The 20,377-nt window shown below is 48.8% G+C and overlaps 1 protein-coding gene across 1 annotated transcript in view; it reads right to left on the reverse strand.

Annotated features, from left to right (window-relative positions):
- Cdh23 (cadherin related 23) overlaps positions 1-20,377 on the reverse strand; it is a 373,665-nt gene that overhangs the window by 333,769 nt on the left and 19,519 nt on the right. Inside the window, exon 2 of the mRNA XM_051152488.1 lies at positions 3,452-3,523. Within this exon, the coding sequence (XP_051008445.1) occupies positions 3,452-3,518 (67 nt within the window). The 5' untranslated portion in view covers positions 3,519-3,523. The remainder of the gene's footprint in view (positions 1-3,451; positions 3,524-20,377) is intronic.

The following is a 20,377-nucleotide window of genomic DNA, read 5'->3' on the forward strand; positions in this document are numbered from 1 at the left end:
GATCTGGGCTCCCCTAAACTCGTGCCAGGCTCCCAGAGAGTGAGAAACTGGAATCAGAGCAGGAACTGGGAACTTACAGAAGCATGGGGTCTCTCTTCCTTCTGCTTAGGCAGTGAGACTACACCTGTTTCTGGTCCTCAGACACTCTGGCCTCACCCTTCGTGGCCAGGACTGCTGGCTTCTCCACGTCACTTGCTAAGTTTCATGTGTCACATTTCCATGTCTCTCATCTAGGATGCTCTCCCTGCACCACCTCAAACATGCATCTGCATCTACATATATGTGTCCACACTCAAAGCAGCTGTCTCAGGAAGAGCTGCTGAAATGGCACCTTGCCTTCATTGAAACCTTGTACCCCATCTAGGCACAAGTCCTTCCTGTGCCTCCATTTACTTCACAGCTAACTTGGGAGTTGATGGGATTGCATACATGTGGTGCTTAGTGTCATGTTTGATACACAGCAAGCACTTAATAAGTGGTAGCTATTATCAATAAAAGTGCTGTACAGAGGAGAAGGATTCTGAGACTTTGGGTTCTTTACACCAGGAAGCAGAGGGCCCTGGGCACCCCAAGAATGTAATAGTGGGCTAGGATTGTGGACAGAAATTGGTGATTGAGGGGTGGGGGAGAGGGGGAGAGCCTTGCCTGCAGCAACTTGGTTTCTTTCTACTGTCACCCAGGGATGGGGTCTCCACACAGGCAGCTGAGCAGAGACTCCAGACCTGAGTCACCTGCTACATACCGAACAGACAGGAACTATGCCTTCAGACCAGGTCTCAAGGGCTGTTGGCCTTGGGATCCTGGGGGCTAGGAGAGATTAGCAGAACTGAGCAGCCAGATGAGTTGTCCTGGGGCAAAACCACTGTGGTGGGAGTTCCCTGGAGGCCTCCAGCAGAGCACAGCATGGGTGGATGCAGAGGGATGGTGTGCTGGCTGGAAATATGCCAACGGGACACAGGCTAGAATTAGCGGAAAGGATGGAACCGCAATTGAGAAAATGTCTCCATAAAACCCAGTTATAAGGCATTTTCTTAATTAGGATGGATGGGGGAAAGCCCCCCCATTGTGGGTGGGGTCATCCCTGGACTGGTGGTCCTGGGTTCTATAAGAAAGCAAGCTGAGCAAACCATGAAGAGCAAGCCAGTAAACAGTACCGTCCCCCTTCCATGGCCTCTGCATCAGCTCCTGTCTTCTGGTTCCTGCCCTGTTTGAGTTCCTGTCCCCTCAATGATGAACTGTGATGTGGAAGTATAAACCAAATTAACCCTTTCCTCCCCAGATTGCTTTGGTCATGGTGTTTCATGACAGCAATGGTAGCCCTAACTGAGACAGAGGGGGTACAGTAGATAAGTTGTAAAAGGAAAAGGGATCATGGCTTTAGGGGTCCAAAGCCATGCCCTCTGTCCCAACAGGGCCTGCCTGCTTACCTTGGTCCTTAGCACTTTCAGTACCTCTGCCCTCTCACCCACACCTCCCAGCTGAGGTCCCTATTTCAACCAGCGAAGGGCTAGCATAAGAAGATGAGTGGTAAGGGATATGGGAAGCCACACATTTTCCAGCCCCGCCCCCAAAAGTCAGAGACCAGCCACCCAACATACTAAAGGAAGACTAAAGGACTCCAGCCATGTAGTAAGGACAGATGTGGCCAGCAAGGCTAGCCAGCACACAGGCAGCTCGCCTATGCATTGCCACAGAACTTGCTGGGTAGCTTCAGGTGACGTGGTCTGCCTTTCCATTTCCTGTGCCCCATCTTGTTCCCACCAGAGGAAGATAAGTGCTGCTAACAAAAGGGTGAGCATCAAGCAAGCGTTCACACAGTATCCAATGTACCAACCAGAGGGCTGTTGTCACATTGATTCATGGGGTCGACCTGTATTGCTCCTGAACTAGAGACAAAGAAAGTGCAGTCTAGGGAGGTTCAGAAGCCTTCCCAGGGGAGCCCACGGGCTGAGAGTGTAGTGTGCATACAGAATACCTGAACAGTCTTTGAGAGCTCAAGGGAGGCAGCCATCCCTGAGCGAGCTGGGACGAACCCGCTGAGCAGTTAGTTACACGTGTGGCTTTTAATGGACAGACAGCTGGTACAACAATGCAGGGGAAAGGGCACTGGCGTCTAAGCTCATAGAGTTCCACGAGAGGAAGAGACAAGTAACCCGATGTCCTAGATGACTTCTGTCATCCAGCAAGCCCAAAGGCCTCCTGCATGGGACAGACCAGGGGTGGTCATCTGACACAAAAATACAAAACTTGGGTTGGATGACCTTGGGTCCCAGTCTCTTTGTGAAAGGTTCTGAGACTGTGTCTGCTCTGTCTCGGAAAGTCTGTGAGCCTGGGTTGTAATCCCAAGCAGCTTGGGTGGGAGTGAGCTCCCCATTGCTGGGGGGCATTGCAGTAGGAAATGGCAACAAAGAGAGGAGACTGCCTTCACAGCAGGATGCCAGCAAACGTTGGCAGGAGCTAGTATGAGGCAGCAGTGTCCTCCAGAGCCCCTCAGCTCCCTGGAGGGAGGCAGCAGAGAAGGCCCCATGGGAATGTGCTTGCCTGTGTCGCCAGGCACGTGGTGTCCAGAGCCTACCCCTGAGGACAGCTCTGCCCTGGGGGACACTATGCGTGTGGCATGCCTGTGGTCCTGGCCTTCCTTCAGAGAAGCCTTCCTGTTCCTTACTATCTGCTGCCCAGATGCAAAGACAGGGCGCCCGGGCCTTCTTGGTGGGCACCAGGAGGAGAGATTCCTACAAGAAAGACAGCTTTGGGCTATCACATACCTGTGCTCAGGTGGCCCACAGGCATCCCCACAACCTGGGCCACACTCTTGTGCAGGATGCCTTCCTCAACCCTCCCGATCCCCACCAACCTATTCTAAAATAACTTATCAGTCCTTAAAGGCAAGATAAACAGCTTCCCCTTCTGGTCAGATGGCTCCCACCTGCAGCCCAGACTCCTGCCTAAAGAAGGACTTCTCTAGAGCCAGGGATGTCCCTAAGAGCCCATCCTACACTACATTCTGTTACCTTCAACCCTGAATATTCTTCCCCTGGACCAAGCCCCTTGCGTGTAAGTTGATTCCTTTGCTCCTGAGAGGTAGCACAGTATGCACACAGCACCACACATTAGGTCCTCAACACATAGCTATGAAACTGAACAGAACGGTGGCCACTCCCCACAGCCCAGGACAAGGACAGTTCATGGTCACAGACCATGGAACCTAAGAATTTCTCAAGACTCCTCCATCGCCCCATGGGACCTGGCCCTGGGGACAGTCGGTATTTTCAGCCCTACGCAAGCCGCAGGAGGCGACTGAAACCTAGAGAGGGAAGCATGTCTTCAGTCACGTGGCAAAACATGGTCTCTGGGGGCACGTGGAGCATGAACCCCGGCTGCTGGCCTGAGTAACCTGCAGCCTGGCTTCCCAAACGCTGCCTGGTTATTAGCAAAGAAAAGTGGTACTTACCCCAGGATCCGGGCACTAGCATGAGAAGCCAGACCAGAGCACAGCAAGTGATAGGAGGGCACCTCATGGCTCCTGAGAATACAAACAAGGAGAAGAGGGTGAGATGCAAACTCCTGGAAGCCCCAGAACCCCACTTCTGCAACCCCAGAAGAGCACAAACCTAGGAGGGGGAAAAGGATACAGCTCCCACGAGGACAGAGAGGGTCTGGGCCACCCACCCTCAGCATTGACCAGGTCTGGATATATTGTAGTGGTCTGGGAGAAACCTGATGCAACAGGCAAAACTCGGGGCAGACACAAGGGCTTGCTGGGGACACATTCAAGGTTCAGCGTATGAAAAGGACAGACTGCTGCCTCTGCCCTCTGAACCCACATCCCACAGAGCAGCACAGCACAGCCAGCTTGGGAATGGGTGTCTGTCAGGTGTGGTGATCACCAGGAAGATGGGGCCTGGCAAGTTCACCAAGCTACCCAGCCCCCAGCAGCATCCTTGGTCCACTTTCTCAAGTCCGTTGTACTAGCTCCTAAACCAGGAGGGCGAGAGGAAAACTCAGGTCACGGTGTCTAAAGAGGCACCCCGAGAAACCGCAGCAACCCTTTGTGAGAGGCTGGAGATGAGCTCTGGGAAGACGTGGGCTCAGCAAGGAAGGCCCTGTCCCAGAGGGATGCTGAGTGATGCTGGAGGAGGGTCACTCCTTCCTTCTTATCCCAGCAGGGTCATGGTCCCTCCAACATCAGGGGCTCAGGGTGAAGACCTCCTATAGTCTATACCCATCGGCCTTCAGTAAGTGCACGCTGGGCATCTTGTTCAGGGGCCTCCCCCATCCCTGGCTCACGAAACAGCCATCAAGCCACACACACCTTACTCAGGGATTTCCACCAGTATGTGCAGTCAACCCTGGGACACAAGCAGATGGCTCAGCTTCACCATCCATGAATGCCTAGGAGAAGGGGAGTTGACTGGCCCTTGACAGGACTTCATGGGGATACTTCCACATCTCTGCCAAGACTGGGGGCCCAATTCATCAATTCAGCCTTGGAAGGAGCAGTTTCTCTCTCTCAGCCCATGTCCTGAGCAGACAGTGAGGTGACTACCACAGATATGACAATGACTCACAATGACCCATGGGGCGGTTCTGTCTTTCCTCTTGTGAACACTTAAAACATGCTAATTACATAAGGAAATGGCCACATGAAGAGGAAGTACTTCCGAGAAAGAGCCTCTTCTCTCCTCAGCTTTTCCACCCCTGTGAGTTTCCACATGTTAACAGCCCATCTCAGGGCCTCATGAGCTGAAAAGTTACAGGCTGAGCAGCAAAAGGGGAAAGCTGCTGGATTGGTGGAAGGGGGTTCAGTTGTGTGAATGCCACACACGCCATTTGAAAGTAGGCACTTTCAGCAGCTGTTGCTAATGGTTCGGTCCAGTGGGGGAAGGGCTGAGTCCAGAGTAACACGAGCTTCTGATTTAGCAAAACATCCGGAAGTTGGATTTTTTTTTTTTAAAGACAGGGTTTCTCTGTCCTGGACTCGCTTTGTAGACCAGGCTAGCCTCGAATTCACAGCAATCCACCTGCCTCTGCCTCCCAAGTGCTGGGATTAAAGGCATGCGCCACCACCACCCAGCTCAGAAGTTGGATTTTTATGTGAATTGGACACTTAAATGTTGGTAGATAATTCAATTCCTAAGAAGCACTTTGTAAGTCAAACATGATCCATCTGACAAGCAGAGTGGGCACTGGCCTGGCGGGCCTCCCATGAAACCTCTGTCTGTTTCTCAGTGTCTCTGCCCATCACTTGCTTGGATCCCTGTGGCTGCTGCTGACCTTTGCAGCAACTTGCAGGCCAGGGGTGTAGAATCCTCCAGTAAGGGACAAGGCTTCCTGCCTAGAGTCTGTCTCTAAGGAGCTGAATGTGGCTCAGTGGTAAAGCTAGCATATGAAAGGACATGGGCTTCATACGCAGCCCTGCAATAATATTTTTTTTTTAATTAAAACTTAAAAGTAATTTGGTTTTCTCCCGTCATGACATTCACAGATGACCCTCCAGGCCTATATGTCTTAGAACTGCCTTCTTTTCCTTAGAAGCTAAAAATAGCCTAGCAGGGCTTTCCTGCAATAGAGAGAGAGCTGTCCCCTCTGACATGCGAAGCTGGATTCTTAGCCCCACAGGCCAGGCTACTGTAGGTTTTCCCCTCCCTGCGCCTGTGTCAGGGGCTCTGCTATTAGGTCCTCCAGCTGGAGTATCGCTGGGTCAATTAAACACAAACCCCAAGCGTGTATGTCAGCCTTCATCAGATGTCACCAGATGACCTTCTGGGAATGGTGGCAGCAATTCTCAGTCCCCCCTGCAGTGTGCAGCAGGGTCCAGGGGCCCACCTGCAAGTGGTCCCTCTTTTTAAATGGCTGCCAACCGGACACGTAAAAAACGGCATGTTTTCATCCTCACTTTCATTTGCATTTCCCTAACTACTGGTGAGGTTGAGCACGCACGATGCCTTTCTCTAAACATTCAGAGCACTTTCCATCTGTTATCTCAAATTATCCTATCGGGTCCTGAAAAAGAAGCCAGCCAGCATCATGTACATTATCCCTGATTTACAATTGGAGAAACCGAGGCACAGAGCAATTGAGTGACGATCTGATGCCTCTTGGTGAGTGACTGCCTTTAGGAAGAACAAGAATCTGCCTTACCAAAGCAGATGTTAGGAGAATTAAACATCTGTTAGAAACATCACCCAGAAATAGCTGGGGAATTCACGCCATGCTGCTGGGAGCCACGGGAAGTTTGTGGCGCACGCAAAAAGGAAGGAAGAGAAGGAACAGTACTTAGAAGATTATACCAGCCAGGGCTTTTTACTTGGTCTTTACTCGGTCTTGCTAAATAGCTCAACAAGAAATTATGCTTGTCTCCATTTTACAGATGATAAAATTGTGACTAGAAGAATTAACCCTCGAGTGAAGAGTCAGGCTAGTATGTCACTCTGTGACTCCCTTCCTTACCTGTATTGTTTCTGTGTGTGTGTGTGTGTGTCTGTGCCTGTGTCTGTGCGTCTGTGTAAGGGGTTGTATAAGTGTGCTCACACAAGCCTGTGCATGTGGAAGCCAGAATCCAACAACTGGTGTCTTCTTCAGTTGTTCTCCACTTTATTGTTTGAGACAGGGTCTCTCGCTGAGCCTGGAGCCCATGTTGGGTGAGCATGCCCCCCCAGAATCTGCCTGTCTTTCCCCACTGTGCCTCCAACACAGGGATTGCAGATACATGCTGCCACACCCCGCTGCTACATGGATGCCAGGGATGGGAGTCTAGCTCCTCACTCTACACATTCTGGACTATCTTCCCAGCCCTGTTTTGTTTTGTTCTTTTAAGATAGTCTTGCTCTATAGCCAAGGTTGACCGTGATGCCCACAAACCTACCTCTACCTCCAGAGGGCTGAGTTTACAAGGATGCTTTACAACCCCCCCAAACTGGTTTCCTTACACAGAAGAAGGTGGCCCCTCCCTGCAGGAGCGCCTGTGATCAGCAAGGAAGAGTTCGTGCCCAGTGAGAGTACCTGACACAGTTCACAGGCCTGCATGACGCATGACCCATCCCACAGGGTCAGCTCAAGGTCATTGCCGTGTCAAGGGCTTCAACATTCCTTTCAAGATGTCTGTCCATTTCTTTCTCTTCTCATGCCATCAGACTGGCTCAGTGCCTCAGCTGTCAGTCAGAGGAGACCAAGCACAGCCCATACTCTGAAGGCTTCCACTCTCAGTCTCTATCTCTAGTGTAAGATGATGGTCCACACCCTAACCTCACAGCTTCCAAAGGGTGAAGGCAAGTAGCCTGGCTGCAACTGGTCCATACTGGTCCTCGGTTGTCCCTGAAGCCCCAGAATCCATTCTTTTTTGGCTCTGTAGATTTTACAGATGAGATGTCCCAAGATCATCGAGGCCACAGTGTGCAGAGGCAGTGGTCTGGCTCAAGGATGGCTGTTTTGATGGCTACTGCCTTTGTCACCTGCAATGAGTGGCAGGGACCCCCATGGGAAAGCCTAACCTTGCAGTGCTCTGAACAACAGCTGCTCCCCAGTCTCCTGGCCCTCCCTCTTTTTACCCAGCCTGGCCTGGTGCCTTCCTCCATCACAGGCTATAAATTCCCACCCAAGAGATGTGGTCAGTGTACCCCTCACTTCTCCACCCCAGACCAGAAAAGAGACACACTTCACACCAGGATTCTTGCCTAGGCCTACAAGTTGCCAGAAACATACATGCAGAGTCACAGGCAGGTGGTACCCCCAAATTTCTCAGGTATCTGGCTTAACAATCCTTCCATGAAACCTTCTAGAAACTTCTCAAATATCCCTACTGCCAAGGAGACATATAGCCAGGCCCTAAAACATTCTGGCCACCAGTCCTCGCACCAACCTTGTACCAAGTTCTATGTGTGAACAGGGGACAGAACATAGCTGTAGACATATGCCAGGTGTCAAATAAGTGGTACATATTGCCTAGGGCCACCAACATAGAGGATCCCAAGGTACCCAAGAGAGCTATGCAGATGCCTAACATCCATGATGCTAATGCTTGTGTGTGTGGCATACCAGGCCTTCTACGTGCTGGGGTTCAGAAAGGTTAAATAAGTTGCCTAAGGTCACACAGCTAGTAAGTGGTAAGGTCTGGAGTCAAACCCCATTCTGAAGGCCACTTCCAGCCACTCCTAGTCTCAGACCTTAGATGTCATGAGCTCAGACATGTTTTGGGTGAAGAGGAGGGTTGTAGGCAAGATTCTGCATCCACCAGACAGGCCAGTGTATCAGACTTTGATCCCAACATCCCAAAGGTTAGCCCAGCAGGGAGACCAAGAAGAGGGCTGGCAGAGGGGACACTGTGCATGTCTGTCCTGAAGAGACCTACTACACACTAGGCATTGTGCCAGACTCAGGATGCAGGAAAGAACAAGGCCCAAACCCTGCCCGGGGAAGCTGGTGCTCCAGGGGAGGGATCAGCTCAATCAGAGTTGTGGGGGAGGGGACTGTGCTAGGAGCAGGGAGAAGGAGAGGAGAGGAAAGCAGAGGCAACACTCTGAGGGTCACTGACACGTGAGTGCATGAGAAGGTAGGAGAATTGCCATGTGGACATCTGAAGGGAAAGAGTTCGGGCAACAGCTTGTGCAAAGGTCCTGGGGCAGGAATGTGCCTAGCATGGTGGCGGGGCAGGAAAGGCTAGCATGGCTGACTAGAGCACACATGGAGAACAATGGAGGAGATGAGGGCAGGGAAGTCACAGAGCCACCAAGGACACCTTGAACACTGCCCAGAGTGGCTTGGGTTCTGAAATAGCACCTCAGCTGATGAGTGGAAGATGCATGTGCACACAAGGGTGGGTTGGAAGCTGCCTGGAGTGGAAAAAACTAGGGGCGGGGGTAGGAGCTAATTCCGGGTGCCTGGCAGGGCACAGGAGTGACATCTGGCACCCACTGGGCCTTATCCCAGCAAAAGCAGAAAGGACTTCCTCCCAGAGATGCCATGCCTCTGCCAGGAAAAAGTGAGCACCGCAACACTGCCCCAAGCACCGGGAAGGTAGAGACGTGAGGTAAGAAAGGTTACAGTGCTCAGCAAGTAGCTGCCTGGGGCCCAGAGCCCAGGATGGAGATGTGGGGAGAAGTCTCCAGCATGACCAACTGTGACATGATCCATGGATACATCCTTCTGTGGACTCCTAAAATGGTGGCATTATTGGAGGGTGCTTAGAAAAGGAGGAGGCAGGGCCTAGCTGGCAGAAGAAGGTCCTGGGTGTAGGGTGGGAGGGTATTGTCTCCCCTGAGGGCTATATCTCAACCTATACTTTTCCTGTATCTTTTTTCTCTCCTTCTTGCCACTAAGAAAGGAAGAACAGGCTCCATCCTGCTGCCAGAATATTCTGCCAGGCACATGGGGCTAAGTAGCCATGGGCCAAATCCTCTGAGGACCTGATCCAAAATTAGCCCTTCCTCTTCTAAGCTGTTTCAGTCTAGTGCTTGTCATAGTGGCAAAAAAAAAAAAAAAATTAAACTACTGAGGGAGTCACAACAGTCTGTGCCTCTCTACCTACAGTAAGCCCAGCCATATTGCCTTTCTGCTTTAGGGTAAGGTGGTCAGGAGGACATGCCACACTCCAACAGTGGGGCATCCATAAATACAGGACAGCTAACACTAGGCCTTAGAGACAAGGCCCAGGTCTGCAGCTTAGCATGGTCCCTGCTGAAGACTAACAGAGGAATAACATATGTCCAGGTGTTGTTCATATACTATATATATACATACGCACACAGACATCGATGCACATGCCCATCAACATACATGCTTGTGTGCACACACATGTATCCACACATATACATACTTTGCGCTCTGTGTCTGTCAAGGAGAGTGCCACAAAATGTTTCTTGCCCAGGTGGGGGCCCCAGCTGGACCTCACAGCCTCCCTTATCCTGTCTCACTCCATTGTCCAGGCTGGAGAATGCCACATTGCTTGCCAACCTGAAGGGATCTTTCCACACACCTACCTACCCCTCAAAATACCAGAGGAAGTCCACTGCAGCCTGGCTCCCCAGACTAGCTGCTGCTCTCTGAGATAGCAACTGACCAAGCCCCCATCTTTTGGGAAACAGACTTTATTCCCAGACAGGGTAACCATCACCTGCAGCTCCTATCCCCCCCCCCCAAAGTGAAGGACCACTTTTTGTCTAAAGGCAGTATCCCTTTACCCCGGCAAGCAAGGGGAAAGGCCAGCAGAACAGGGAGAGGGAAAGGGCAGAGGGGGACGGCTGAGCAGTGAGCGTTTGCTTTCCCAGGAGGGAGAGATTTTCACAGCAGGGTGCCACGATTTAGTTGGAACTGTTATGAATTCCCATAAAATCAAATGCACTCAACTTTGAATGGCAACATGCTGCCGAAATCAAACACAATGCAGGGGTTAGTCACGTCACCACACACCAAGAAGCTTGTGCATCCTCGGTGCCTGCTGATGACACTATTAGCCCACTCATGGACAAGCCACTACTTGTCACTGATGACCACACTTCAAAGCCAACAGTGTCTAGGCCAATCGGACAAAAAGGTAGGACACAGCCACCCTAGGGCCATTCTGACCTTGCACCTTTCCCAAAACTCTCATCAAGAGACATTGGAGAAGCTGGGGAGACAGCAGAGGTGGAGGGGTATGACCTAAGACCCCAGGAGACGGTGTTAACAGTGGTCGAGCATCTTCCAATCAAAGCTTTGAGCCCTCCACCTTTGTCAAAACTCACTGGGCATCCTTCTTACAAGCAGTGTATAGTCATGGTGAATAAGGGAGGGAAAAAAAGGAACAGAGCAGAAAGCCAGTGCCCCTACTAGCAAAGTCCTACCTCTCTTGCCCCAGGGCTCCCTTAAATATTGCCTGAGAAGGACATGGCAGACACCTTCTCCCTCTCTTAACAAAATAAAGAGGAGGCCTATGAGCTCACAGCATAAAAACACTGGACAACCTGAATTCAACCCCCAGATGCTGTGGTGGAAACAGAGAACCTACTCCCACGGGTTGTCCTTTGAACTCCACATGCATGCCATGGCACACACACAACAAAAACAGTTTTAAACACTTAGGGCCTATGGAGATGGCTTAGTCAGTAAAGCACTTTCCAGGCAAGCACAAGGACCTGAATTCAACTCCCAGAACCACATTTCTTTTCAAAAAGCCAGGCATAGTGACATGCACTTGCAATCTCATCACTGACAAGGAAGACACACAAGGGTCCCTGAGGATCACTGTCCAGCCAGCTAGACTAATTAGTGAACTCTGGGCCAATGAGAGATCCTGTCTCAAAAACAAACAAACGTAAAAACCAAAGTGGACAAAATCTGAGGAATGGCACTTGAAGTTGACCTCTGGTGTTAAATATTACACACATGCACACATACACACTCGATCAAAAGAAACAAATAAGTAAAATCATATAGTGTTCACATTCTACTCCAGGACAGATGGTTGAATGGATGGAAGACTGGGTGGATGGGTGGATGGATGGATGAGTGAGTGGGTGGATGGATAGATAGATGGATGGATGAGTGAGTGGATGGATGAGTGGGTGGGTGGGTGGGTGGATGAGTGGGTAGGTGGATGGACAGATGGATGGATAAATGTGTGGGTGGATGGGTGAATGGATAGATGGAAGAGTGGGTGGATGGATAGATAGAAGAGTGGGTGGATGGAAGAGTGGGTGGATGGATGGATGGGTGGGTGGAAGAGTGGATGGATGGATGGATAGATAGATGGATGATATAGAGAAAGGGCATTGACTTGATGTTCAGGCTGACTTTGAATTCCAGTATTCTATTGGTCCTCCTACCTTAGCCTTCCCAATAGCTGAGACTATAGGTGCAATTTCCCTGGAGGGCACCTACCTCATGCTTTCAGTAGCTGAGGGATATCTCAGTGTGAGGAGGTGTGTTAGTGAGGGCCACTATTACTGTGACAAGACACCATGACCAAAGCAACTTGGGAAGGAAAGGGTTTATTTGGCTTATACTTTCAGATCGTTGGGCATCACCCACAACAGGCTGGGCCCTCACCCATCAATCATTAATTAAGAAAATGCCCTACAGGCTTGCCTACAGCTGGATCTTAAGGAGGCATTTTTTCAACTGAGGTTCCCTCCTTTCAGATAATGCTAGCTTGTGTCAAGTTGACATAAAACTAGCCAGCACAGGGGACAATCTAACTGAACCGGTGCTCTAATGACAGTCCCATAGATTGTTTTATAACATTTCATTTTGACAAAGAAAGCAGTGGTTGATTCTCACTCCCAAATCCACACACATTAGGCGTTGGGACTTAGGAGCTGTATGATCTAACTACTGTCAAATACACTTTAAGGCAGTGGTTTTCAACCTTCCTTCCTGATGCTGCAGCCCTCTGATACTGTTCCTCATCTCGTGGTACACCCCCCACCAACTCTAAAATTATTTCATTGCTACTTAATAACTTTGGTTTAGCTACTGTTACGCATTGAAATTTAAATATCAGCTGTGCAGGATATCTGCTATGTGACCACTGTGAAAAGGTCATTTGGACCCTGGAGGTCGTGACCCGCAGGTTGAAGACCACAGCCTAAGCTACACTCCTTTAGCCAGGACACCACGTGTCTATTGTTCCTTATGCCTGTTCTAGAAAGACACCTGAGACTCCTGAGCATCATCATCAAGGGCAAGAACAGTCCAGTCAAGTTCAGCTTCCTCCTCTCCCCTGGATCAGCCAAGGTTAGCAGGCTGCAGAGTCTGGCCAGGCCTGGCACTTTGCTGACACCTCCCATGCCAGTCAGCAGTGTCCTGGGCTAGGCTGCTCCCCTCCTTGGAGCACCACTGCCCTCATCGTACATGTCCAGCTCTGCTCTCCAGGCACAGCCATTTTCAGAACAGTATTATCTCAGTGGTCAAAAGGTTGGACCCACAAAATACCCACTGCTCGTGACCAAATAGATAAGCAAAATGCAGCACATGCATACATACGTTGGGAGAATCTTCATCCTTAAAGGCAGGCAAATCTGGGCCAAGTAGATGGCTCAGCCAGGAAGGGTACTTAACTGCACAAGCCTGGTGACCCGAGTTCCATCCCCAGAGCCTACGTAAAGGTAGAAGGAGAGAATCAACTCCACAAAGCTGTCCTCTGACCTCCACACATGTGTTGTGGTACACTCACACACACACATATCATGCACACACACACACACACACACACACACACACACGCACACGCATGATATGCACACACACTAATTTTTTTTTATCTAAAGCAGTGGTTCTCAACTTGTGGGTCCGAACCTCCAAAGTCTCATACCAAATACCCTTCCTGCACATCAGATATTTACATTATGGTCCCTAAAGTAGCAAAATTACAGTTATGAAGTAGCAAGGAAATAATTTTAGAGTGTGGGGGGGGGGTCACCACAACATGAAGAACTGTATTAAAAGGTCACAGCATTAGGAAGGTCGAGGACCACTGATCGAAAGGGTAGGAAACTGGCCTGCACTAAAACAGGGAGACAGTCAAGACATTAGGCTTAGGGGAATGAGGCAGACACAGCAGGACATCTGACCTTATGACCCTTTCATAGGAGCTACTTGGCCCAATCAAGTTCATAGAAAGTTTAAGGATGGTACTGGGTGCTGGGGAGAGCAGAATGGGGCACAATTTCAGTTTCACATGACAGGAAATTCCAGATGGTAGATAGCCATGCTGTTGCTGTCCGGTGGCACATAAAACGACCAAAACGGTCAAGTTTATGCTATGTGTATTCTATGGCAATAAAAATGTAAAACATAAGCAGGACACGTGTATAACACAAGCACTTCTCATGCTACTACTTTTTTGTTCATGCCCATTTCACAGATGCAGAGACTGAAACCTGCCAGGATGGATTTGAACCTGGGGATCAGCCAGTGTGGGCAGAGCATGCCAGTTCTGTGAAGGTGGTCAGTCTTTAAAAGCAACCTAGCCGGGCGTGGTGGTGCACACCTGTAGTCCCAGCACTCGGGGAGGCAGAGGCAAGTAGATTGCTGTGAATTTGAGGCCAGCCTGGTCTACCAAATGAGTCTAGGACAGCCAAGGCTACATGGAGAAACCCTGTCTCAAAAATAATAAATAGATAGATAGACCCTGTCTCAAAAAACTAGATAGATAGATAGATAGGTAGATAGATAGATAGATAGATAGATAGATAGATAGATAGATAGATAGATGCAACTTGTGGTTCATTAAGAGAAAAGTCATCTTAATTACCCCAGGTATCCAAAGGATGAAGTATGCTCCTGGGTTAATACTGAGGTGCCTGGCCCTAGAGGTATGCAAGATATGGTCGGAGACCCAGGAGGGGGTCACATCAGCACCACACAGCTCCTTATACAAACCTCATCGTGTTCTGCCTCCTGTCTCTTTCTATTTATGACTTTCTCCCTGCCACCCTGAAACCACATTCTAACCTTTGCTAAGGACAAGGATATCTTTTTTTTTTAATACTCAATTTAAAAATTTTTTTCACATGTGTATAAGCAGTACACAAATCATAATTCTTAAAAATAACAAATTGCAGGCCAGAGTAATCATAAGTAAATTGATATTGATAAATAAGCTTTTCTCCTGAGCAGTAGGTGGTTTATTTTAATCTAATGAGTTTTGTATTTTCTCAGCTTTCAGATGCCGTGATGAAGGGCTGTCTGCAATAGAATTACGACGCTCTCCAAAATATTGTAATTTAATGCCTCATTTTGTCAAGACTTTCTGGAAAATGAGGTTTGTTCCCAGTGAGGAATTTTACTTGGCTTTTCCCACGTGCCCCCACCCACCTCCCCAGGCGTAAAGGTGCTCCTTGAGCAGAGCTTGTGGGGAGAATGGAGGTAGGGAGAGACAAACATGAAGAGGCAGCAGGGCAGGGGACCAGTCAGGAACACGATAGGACTGTTCGTGGATGGATAGACCTGCTGTGTAGCTAAGTGGTGCCCAGCGCCCACTCTGTGCTCACCGCAGGCGCCTGTGAGGAGGGAAGGTGAGCAGGCCGCCTTTTTCTCATAGGAAGGGCTCTTGTCTGGGGGTCAGCAGGAGTGAATAAGGACCCAGAGAGTCTTACAGAGAGGAGAAAGGATGACCCACGTGTAGGGAAAAGCCGAGACCACAGGAGTAAATGGAATTGTCAGTGGAGAGCCTTGGAGATCATCACTTTGAATGTCTCTTAGGACGGGTGGGGGGGGGGGTGTTTGGCCCCACCCCAGTGAGCCCGGTATTCTTTAAGTTCATTACAAATGCCTTGGGGAAACTTCTGGAAGGAAACAGTACCATGAACAACAGAGAACAAAAGATCAGGAGGCTGAGATAAACAGCCAGATTCACAGGGCGTGAGTCCTATTTGCCACCAGCTGTATAAGCCTGAGTGGGCAGCTGTATTGTTCTGTACCTCAGTTTCCCTTGTCTCTGAAATAGATGAGGGCAGTGTGTGTCCTGTCCTGCACACAGCCTCACATGATCAAGCTCACATGGAACTCTAGAAGTAGGACCCTTGTCACCATCATCGCAAACACTGTCATTATTTTTGTCATCATCATTGTCAGCATCATCATCTCCACGTCATCACTCTTGTTATCATTATTGTCACATATCATTGTCACTATCATTGTGAACTTTCCTACTGCCATTCTCCATCATCACTGTTGTCAGTATGATCATCACCACCATCTTTGTCATTATCATCGCCATCACCACCATCATCATTGTGGTCATCAATGCCATCACCATTACTGTGATTGTCATCATCATCATCATCACCACCACCATCATCAGTTGCCATAGCTAAACATCATTGTCATCAAGATCATCAATATTATCATCATTGTTGTCATTTGTGTGTATGTGTGTGTGTGCACACGCACATGCATGTGCACATTTGCATACAGATGCATGCTAGTGGAAAGGACTTGAGGCAGGGTTTGGCGTCTCTCTAGATTTCTTTTGGGGACTTCTGAATTTTACATGTGCCCCACTCACTATTCAAAGATAAATTTAAGGATTGAGGAGATTGCTCAGTTGGCAAAGTGCCTCCCGCACAAGGATGAGGAGCCAAGTTCAAATCCCAGCGTCTGTCATAGAGATTATGTCCCAAGACGTAAGTTGGGGAGAGCTGGCTAGAAAGGTGTCTTTGTGGGCAGAGAACTTCTTGAGTAGCTTGAGGACCTGAGTTGGAATCCTAGCACCCATGTGACAAGAAGGCATAGTCTAAATACACCTGTCACCCCGGTAATAGTCAGGGACAGGGACAGGTGGATTTCTGGGGCAGGCTGGCTGATAGCCTACTCATAAAACAGAAGTTTCAGGTACAGGGAGAGGCATTGCCTCAAAGGAATAAGGAGAAGGTGATAGATGTGGGCACTAATGGCCCCCTATGACCTCTAGGAATGCTATGCATACTCAGCACATCCGTGCACTTGCATATCACACACACACACACACACACACACACACACACACATCACATCACATGTACATACACAGAAAAAAGGATAATTGAGGGAGATATCCAGCACTGATGTCTAGCCTCCACATGCAATGTGCACACACCCACATAAGGAAGGACATGCAGCACATATAATCAATTAATAAATTTGAACAATAAAATAGTATCTCAAAAGAGACCCCTCCCCCCAAAAAATGACAAATCTCTTTTCCTAATAGATCCCACTCTGCCTTCTAGGTGCTTTTTTTTTTTTTTCTCTCTTTCTCTCTTATGGACTTCCGATCTCCACACCATTAGCTCCCACCTCTTGGAGCAAGACACTCACTCATTCAATAAACTCGCCCTGAGTCCCAGTCACGAGCAGATGAGTGGAGGCTTGGCCGATGTCAGGACTAGCATCCTGTGGCCTGGTGAGTTGGAGTGACTTTCACCCCTAGTGGCACTTCAGGTGTTTCAGGTACAACCATTCTGGTTGGTCCCATCACAGTGGGGAACGTCTATGTTTGCTGTCCCTTAAAGAGCTATTCATGTGTCTGGATTAAGTCCCAGGTGCCCACTTTGATTTTCAAACTAGGTGAGATGAAATCCAATGACACATAGTTCACTGTATTTAGAAGTGATGCAAAGTCAGCCATGGGGGAGCACTCCTGTAAGCCTAGCACTCGGGAGGCAGAGGCAGGGAATCTTCATGAGTTTGAGGCCATCCTGGTCTACTAAGTGAGTCCAGAACAGCTAAGGCTACACAGAGAAACTCTGTCTCAAACAAAACAAAACAAAAAGTATGATGTAAACTCTCACTATGTCACAGACAGTGGCTGTCTGGACCTCAGAGAGATGAGACATATTAGAGGAAATGAGAGACTCCTGAGCTGCAAGGCCTGGAGGTGGCTCAGGGGACTCACTGTACAAGTCTACCCACCTCCTTTCCTTTCCTTTTTTTTTTTTTTTTTTTTTTTCTTCTTCTTTTCAAGACAGGGTTTCTCTGTGTAGCCTTGGCTGCCCTGGACATGCTTTGAAGACCAGGCTGGCCTCAAACTCACAGAGATCCACCCGCCTCTGCTTCCCTGAGTGCTGGGATTACAAGTGTGTGCTACCATGACCAGCTAGTCGGCCAGCCTTTCTGCATGTTCCAAAGTGTTCAGAAAATATTGAGGAAGCAATTAGGAAAGCTCAAAGCTATGCAAGCCTTACAGAATGGTTTTAATGTGAACAGCTCTCCCCTTCCCTGTAGGAACTAGAGACTCTCTGTAGGGAAATATGTTTGTATGTCCATATTAAGTGGCTTGGGAGCTGTCATAGAGCCATTCCTTTGGTGGCCCTGCTTGGGAAGGGTGTAGCCATTAGTGACAGGCAAGAGGTGAAGCAAGAAGAATCCAGAGTTCCCTCTTCAAGTTTGAGATAACTACATCATCTGCCACGCACCCAGGAAACAAAAACAGCCCTAGGACTACCTCAGAGAAGGAAGAGATAAAGAGAATAGTGGGAGTGGGTGTGAGACAGGTAAGGGTGTCTCCTGGGCAAGGGGAGAAGATAGAAAAACACTAGCCCATGGCCTCACAAGCTCCCTCACAGACTCCCCAAGACCCTGACAGAGGCTTATTAATTCAACAATCAGAAAGACAAACACAGTGATAATGATAGTGATAACAATGGTGATGATGCTGGCAGTGATGATGATGGTGGTAGTGGTGACAGTGGTGATGATAATGGTGGTGGTGTTGGTGAGGATGGTAATGGTGGGGGGAGTGGTGATGATGATGATGATGTGGTGGGTGGTGGTGGTGATGATGTGGTGGGTGGTGGTGGTGGTGATGGTGGTGGTGGTGGTGATGGTGGTGGTGGTGGTGGTGGTGATGATGATGATGTGGTGGATGGTGGTGATGATGATGATGATGTGGTGGTGGTAGTGATGATGGTGGTGGTGCTGGTGATGATGATGTGGTGGGTGGTGGTGGTAGTAGTGATGATGGTGGTGGTAATGATGACTGTGGTGACGGAAGTAATGACGTTGGTGATGATGCTTGGTGGTGGTAAAGATGATGGTAGGGATGGTGGAAATAATAACAGCGGTGGCAACTGTTCTTTCTTGAATGCATACCCAGTGTGACCAGCATTCTTTTATTGTTACTTCCCATGAGCGCCTGATAAGGAGGATAGGAGTCTGGCTATCCACAGACTAGGAGGCCAAGACTAGGAGAGGAGAGGCCATGCACACACACAAGGTTACTCCAGCAATAACCAGACTGGGATGTAAACCCCAGCTAGGTCCTGCTTCAGGCTACTGTTCAATAGTTTGGACAGATTGATGTTCTTCATGAGAATAGAAAACAGAGATGTCTAACAATTGAGTTGTAATCTGAATAAATTAATAAAATTTTAAAAAAAAGAAAACAGAGATTTCTTAAAATTCTTCACAGATGTCTGGTGTGTTACTGGGGCAGTGAGGTATGGGGCAGGAGGGCACAGATGCAGAGAGGAAGGCGAGCCCTCCCCGAGAGCCTCTTCTCCAACTCAGTGCCTTAGAAAGACTGCGAATTAAGGGGGCCAGCACAGTCTTGGCCACCTGAGCCTGGGGAATCAATCTGAGCTTGGACCTAATGAGGCAGCCACAGAACCCTGAGGGATAGGAGGTGACAAGAAGAAGCGACTCAACCCTCGCGTCAGCTTTCCCCTTGAGGTGTCTGCCATGTCCTAAGCCATAGACTCTGGGGAACAAACAGAAAGTAGCTGAGTTTCAGAATGGAGATCTAGCCGACTCCCCTCACTTAAGAGATGGAAACTGGAGTATAAGAACACCAGGGAGACTGGCGATAGCTCGAACTCCGAGCTTGCTACTGGGTGACCCTAGAATGTTGCTTGTAGGGCATGGCTCCAGCACTAAAGACCTGGACCAGCCTTGAGTCAGTTAGGCTACTGTCTTGCAGGTGATACCATAGGTCCTCTCTGGAAACATGTACAGCCCCTGGTGCTCCAAACTGTCACACAGAGTAAGTTACAGAAAGTAGAGTTTAAAAAAAACATGAGCTTAAAAAATTATTGTGACAGTATATCTGCAAAAATAAGTGACAAAACATATGGATAGGCTTACCAAAGAATTAAAAATTACACAATAAAGTCCAAAGCTGAAAGCCAGGCAGCGGGGTGCACGCCTTTAATCCCAGTACTCCAGAGGCAGAGACAGGTGGATATCTCTTTGTGAGTTCAAGGCCAGCCTCATCTACAAGCCAGTCTCAAAAAAAAATGCAAAAAAGAATAATATAATAATTTAAAGTCAAGGTCTGAATAAATAGACTGGACTATGAATTAGAAACAGCCAAAGAGAAGATAAGGGAGTTGAAAATAGGCGAATGGGAAATAGCCAGAATGAAGCAGAAACAGAAATGCCCAGGTTGAAGTCTCAACTTTTAAAAATGGCTTAAGGGTTACATGGGACATGGTGACCTAAGTCTCAAAGAAAGAAAAGAATAAGTCAAAAGAAAAGGCTATGGAGGACACTCGAGCTGAAACAACCACGTCCAACAGCAGATCCACAGGGAGAAGAGGAGCTTCTGACAATGAAGTTTTTATTGCAAAGAAAACATGAGGGGCCGGTGAGATGGCTCAAAGGTCACGACTGCTTACTGGTCTCTTAGAGGTCTTGAGTTCAGTTCCCAGTACCCACATAAGGCGGCTCACACCTATGCCATAACTCCAGCTCCCAAGGACCTAACATTCACTTTTAGCCTCTTTGGGTACCTAAACCTGCATGCACGCACACACACACACACACACACACACACACACACATACACACAGAGATAGATGATAGATAGATAGATAGATTCCCCCCACAGAGACATTTGCACAATCATGTTTGTCCACCATTCAACAACAGGGGGAAAAAAATGGAACCAGCACAGTTGTCCATCAAAACACAGAGGGATAAAGAA

The sequence above is a fragment of the Acomys russatus genome, chromosome 11 (genome assembly GCF_903995435.1).
Source record: "Acomys russatus chromosome 11, mAcoRus1.1, whole genome shotgun sequence".
In the NCBI taxonomy this organism is placed as follows: domain Eukaryota; kingdom Metazoa; phylum Chordata; class Mammalia; order Rodentia; family Muridae; genus Acomys; species Acomys russatus.